General features: G+C 37.5%; 1 protein-coding gene across 1 annotated transcript; it reads right to left on the reverse strand.

Annotated features, from left to right (window-relative positions):
* Positions 1-109: 109 nt before the first annotated feature.
* On the reverse strand, positions 110-638 carry LOC105569387. Its single transcript, XM_012025818.1, has 2 exons — positions 380-638; positions 110-300 (listed from the first exon to the last, which is right to left on the reverse strand). The coding sequence occupies exons 1-2, from the start codon at positions 636-638 to the stop codon at positions 110-112; spliced, it is 450 nt and encodes a 149-aa protein (XP_011881208.1).
* Between the last annotated feature and the right edge of the window lie 3,339 nt (positions 639-3,977).

Raw genomic sequence — 3,977 nt, forward strand, 5'->3', positions numbered from 1 at the left:
ACACCCTGTATATATATATATATATTATAGTCATAAGTTTAAAGGTTTTTTTAATTGTAAGAAAAGAGTAAAGCACTTTTTAACTAATATCAAATTTCATTTATAAATATTATATTACTATGATACCTGTCTCACTGTCATCTTCACTCAATGATAATACTTCAGAACCGCTTGAGTTATATAGATCTTTAATTTCTTGCATTATCATATTTGAGACTTGCTCTGGGTTTTCTGCATCAGTAAATGTATAGGGTTCTTCTTGAAACTTGTTTAGCCTGCATGAAGCCTCTTCATATGAACCTGCATATAAAGGAAATAAAAAGCATACCTGCTATACTTTTACTGTAAAATAATAAATATTATTATTCTATTTACTTACTTGCATGGCCAACAACATTTATCGGATACATTGACCATTTTTTGTCAGCTTCTTGAAGACTTGTCACCTTGTTCTGTAAATCCTTTATTTTTTGAAAGGTATACGGAGGAGGGGGGAAAGGAGTAACTAATTTTTTTGTTTCTTTATTGTAACGTAGCCAAGCTTTGGGAACTATATCTATGGCTTCTGATTCGCCTGCCTCCTTCAAATCTTCTATGAATTTAACGAGAACATAATTTCGAGTTTTCTTTCCTTCCATTCTGTAAGTAAGACTATTTTTGTAATAATGGGAGCAGTCAAAATAAATTTTATCAATTTATTTATAAATGTAATTTCAAATTTAATTAAATTATTTTTTAAGTGCTATTTGGAAATTATCAAACTTATATTGAATGTTATACTTATAAAGAAAATAAAACTGAATTTAATTGAGCTATATATTACTATGATACCTGTCTCACTGTACCAAAGTGAGATATAATTTTTGTAAAAGAATGGATTGAATATATGTAATAAGCATGAGAAATGCTATCATGTCGCTGAAGGTGTAATTAGTATAGTTAAATACATGCTACACTTTAAATACTACAAATGTACATGTGAGATTTAGTACGAGAGATGAAATTGCAAACTGCTACAGTAAAGGTCTTGACATATAACAAATTTTGGACTGTAACTATAATTCTGTAAGGTCCGATTGCAACGTTATTCTGGCTTTAAGCGAGACTTAAATATATGTCTATCTTTATTTAGAAAGAAAGATAAAGATGAATAGATTTGAGTCTCGCTTAAAGCCAAAATAACATTGGTGTAACCGAGTCTAAGAAATGTGTACTCACTCAACCACAAGAAGAATAATTGAATACGATCTGATCAATTTTCTTTCACAATTACTCTTAAGCGTGGTCTACAATGGCAGTAGGAGTAGTGGATTAAAGAAGTAGGCTCAATTTTAACCTATTTCGTGAACTGATTATCAGTGGCTGAGAGTAAAGGAGTAGGTCGTACGAAATGGAATTGAACCATTTTGCTTACAGCCTTACTCCTTTACTCTCAGCCACTGATAATCAGTTCACGAAATAGGTTAAAGTTGAGCCTACTTCTTTAATCCACTACTCCTACTGCCATTGTAGACCACGCTTTACGGATGTTGATCCTGTACTCTCTAAAAATGAATTAGTGAAAATTTCACTGATTTTGTCAGTGAACTCATTTTCCATGTCCGGATTCTTCCTACGCGGTAACGGGATCGGTCGCGGATGTGCGAAAACAGTTCTGACTGAGTGCGTGCGTGATTGCGGCATTTGAATTCTTCGCGGACTGTCGTTGGGAGAGCAGGTCCGGTGCAGTTCGAGCATCCGCGCGAGAACGTCGAACTGCGACCGACCGCCCACTGTGACAATAATCACTGATCAATGTTAAAAAGGGCAATGAGAGTCAAGTGTTAAAAAAGATGATAAATACATATATACATATATATTGTTAATGACATAAAAGATTTTAGTTTTTCGGATCGTTCCCGTTCGCGCGTCGCGGACCGACGAAGATCACTATATTATAGCGCACTCAAAAAGGCCGTTGGCCTGGGCGGTCGGTCGCAGTTCGACGTTCTCGCGCGGATGCTCGAACTGCACCAGACCTGCTCTTCCAACGACAGTCCGCGAAGGATTCAAATGCCGCAATCACGCGCGCACTCAATCGGAACTCGCACGTCCGCGGCCGATCCCATCACCACGTAGGAAGAATCTGGACGTGGAACAAGAAATCAAGCCGGGGGTTATTATCGGTCACTTAAACTGAACGCGTTAGCACAAGCCGCGACACAACGGCACGCGAACTGGCCGGCGGAATTGTCGAATGAGTCGCGTTCGCGGAGGTTAAAATCGGTGCCTTTGTTCGAGGCTGAAAGAAACCTGTTACCTACGCGGCGTTCTCAGGACGACTGTGTCGAGAGGAATCGTTTTCGCCCGAGCGACCGTTGTCGCCCGACTTGTTTGTTAGATGTCTGGGCGAATTTTGAAAATATTTTTGAGTTCGCCGGTTGCGGTGAAAGTCACCGGCAGGACTCGGCTCGGATTTGACGGGCGCCGCGCGGTCGCGGTGCGAGAGTCGATCACAGCGGGCGTTGAACGCATAGACATATAGCGTTTTCGGTTTTCTGACTCGGAGTCGGGTCGAGTCAGCAAATCGAAAACGCTAATAGAAGATAGACCCAGCAAACTCTGTTGGAGACGCGCTTCTAAAACATTTGCTCGGTAGATCAAGAGCCTTGAGCTTGTTTGTCGCAAGTTAGACAAACAAGCTCAGGGCAAATGACCCTTAACAATAATACCCGCGACAATTATTTGGCACTTGTAAGTCGATATTAGCGGACACGCGCCGCTCTTGCGAGCACGCCATCGCTGCCCAATCGACACTCGCTGCGAGAAGAAAGCCTTTCGTCACCGGCTACGCAGTGATAATTGGCTTAGACCACCTTTGTTACGGGGTTCGCAGTCTAATAAATTAGAGCTGCGGACCCCGTTCGTGGCTGATCGCCTCTAGCTTTCCGCAGTACCGCTTATTCTCGCTAACGCAAACCGCTATTTTCTGAACGCCTTATAACGACTCTCGCTGTGTTTCCTGGACTTTAGAACTATCTCGACCCGCGCTTCTCGTATCGGACATTCTCTCGCTCTAACGCCGAATTCAGTTCGCGCCTGAAAAGTGAACTCGTGCTATTAACTGTGAACAAACATCTTTGTTAACGTACTTTATTTTGTGTCTTTGATTAAAGTAATCTGTGTGAGAAATGTATAAGAGAAAATTAACGAAAGTTCATGTCCGTAAACATAGAGTGCGAAAACGTTTAGAATTTGAAGATGAAAATAAGCGCAGAGCAGGTAAAGGTTTCCACTTCATCTTGCATTTCTATTTTTATTACAAAAAATTAAACTAGAATGTTATTAATTTTATGTAAAATTAATTGAATACAATGACTATAGCTATTAGTGTTATTAATTAAAATTACATAATTTCTTTTATTTAATACCGTTTATAATTACCTTTTATTTAATATAAATAAAATGAATAGTGTAATATGTTTAATTAACATGTGTTTTCATTATTTTTACTAATAAATGAGAGAAAAGTATGAATAAAAGTATTACTATATACATATACTATATAAAGAACAAGATTTTGATGAATTTGCAGAACGTATAATAGAAGAACAGTCTACAAGCAATTCGAGTGATACATATAAAAATACTGAGGAAGAACAGAATGAAGGATTAATGGAACATAATGTTTATATGAGCAATATCGAAGATGGGCAACATTCTGCGGACTTGTCTGACATTAATAATCAACAAACATTAAGCAGTAATACAGCTAGTCAGAATGTGAGTTAAATGTATAAAATAATGTAACTTATTTATAAAGATTTCTATGTCAATCTTATGATATTTGAAAAGTGATATTTCAAATTTTATCATTGTTATCAAGTACTTTAAGTATCAATTTACTGTAAGTATAGTATATAGGGGATTAGTTCTTTTATATAAGGATTCGAGGTATCCTTATAAAAGAACTAAGAGTTATCAGTTATATATTATAT

The sequence above is a fragment of the Vollenhovia emeryi genome, unplaced genomic scaffold (genome assembly GCF_000949405.1).
Source record: "Vollenhovia emeryi isolate VEMERY1.0 unplaced genomic scaffold, V.emery_V1.0 DF942274.1, whole genome shotgun sequence".
NCBI classification, from domain to species: Eukaryota; Metazoa; Arthropoda; class Insecta; order Hymenoptera; family Formicidae; genus Vollenhovia; species Vollenhovia emeryi.

Coding starts and splice junctions, on each gene's coding strand:
- LOC105569387 (XM_012025818.1), bottom strand. CDS start 638: ATGGAAGGAAAGAAAACTCGAAATTATGTTCTCGTTAAATTCATAGAA. Junction 301..379: donor AAATGTTGTTGGCCATGCAA/GTAAGTAAATAG, acceptor CTTTATATGCAG/GTTCATATGAAGAGGCTTCA.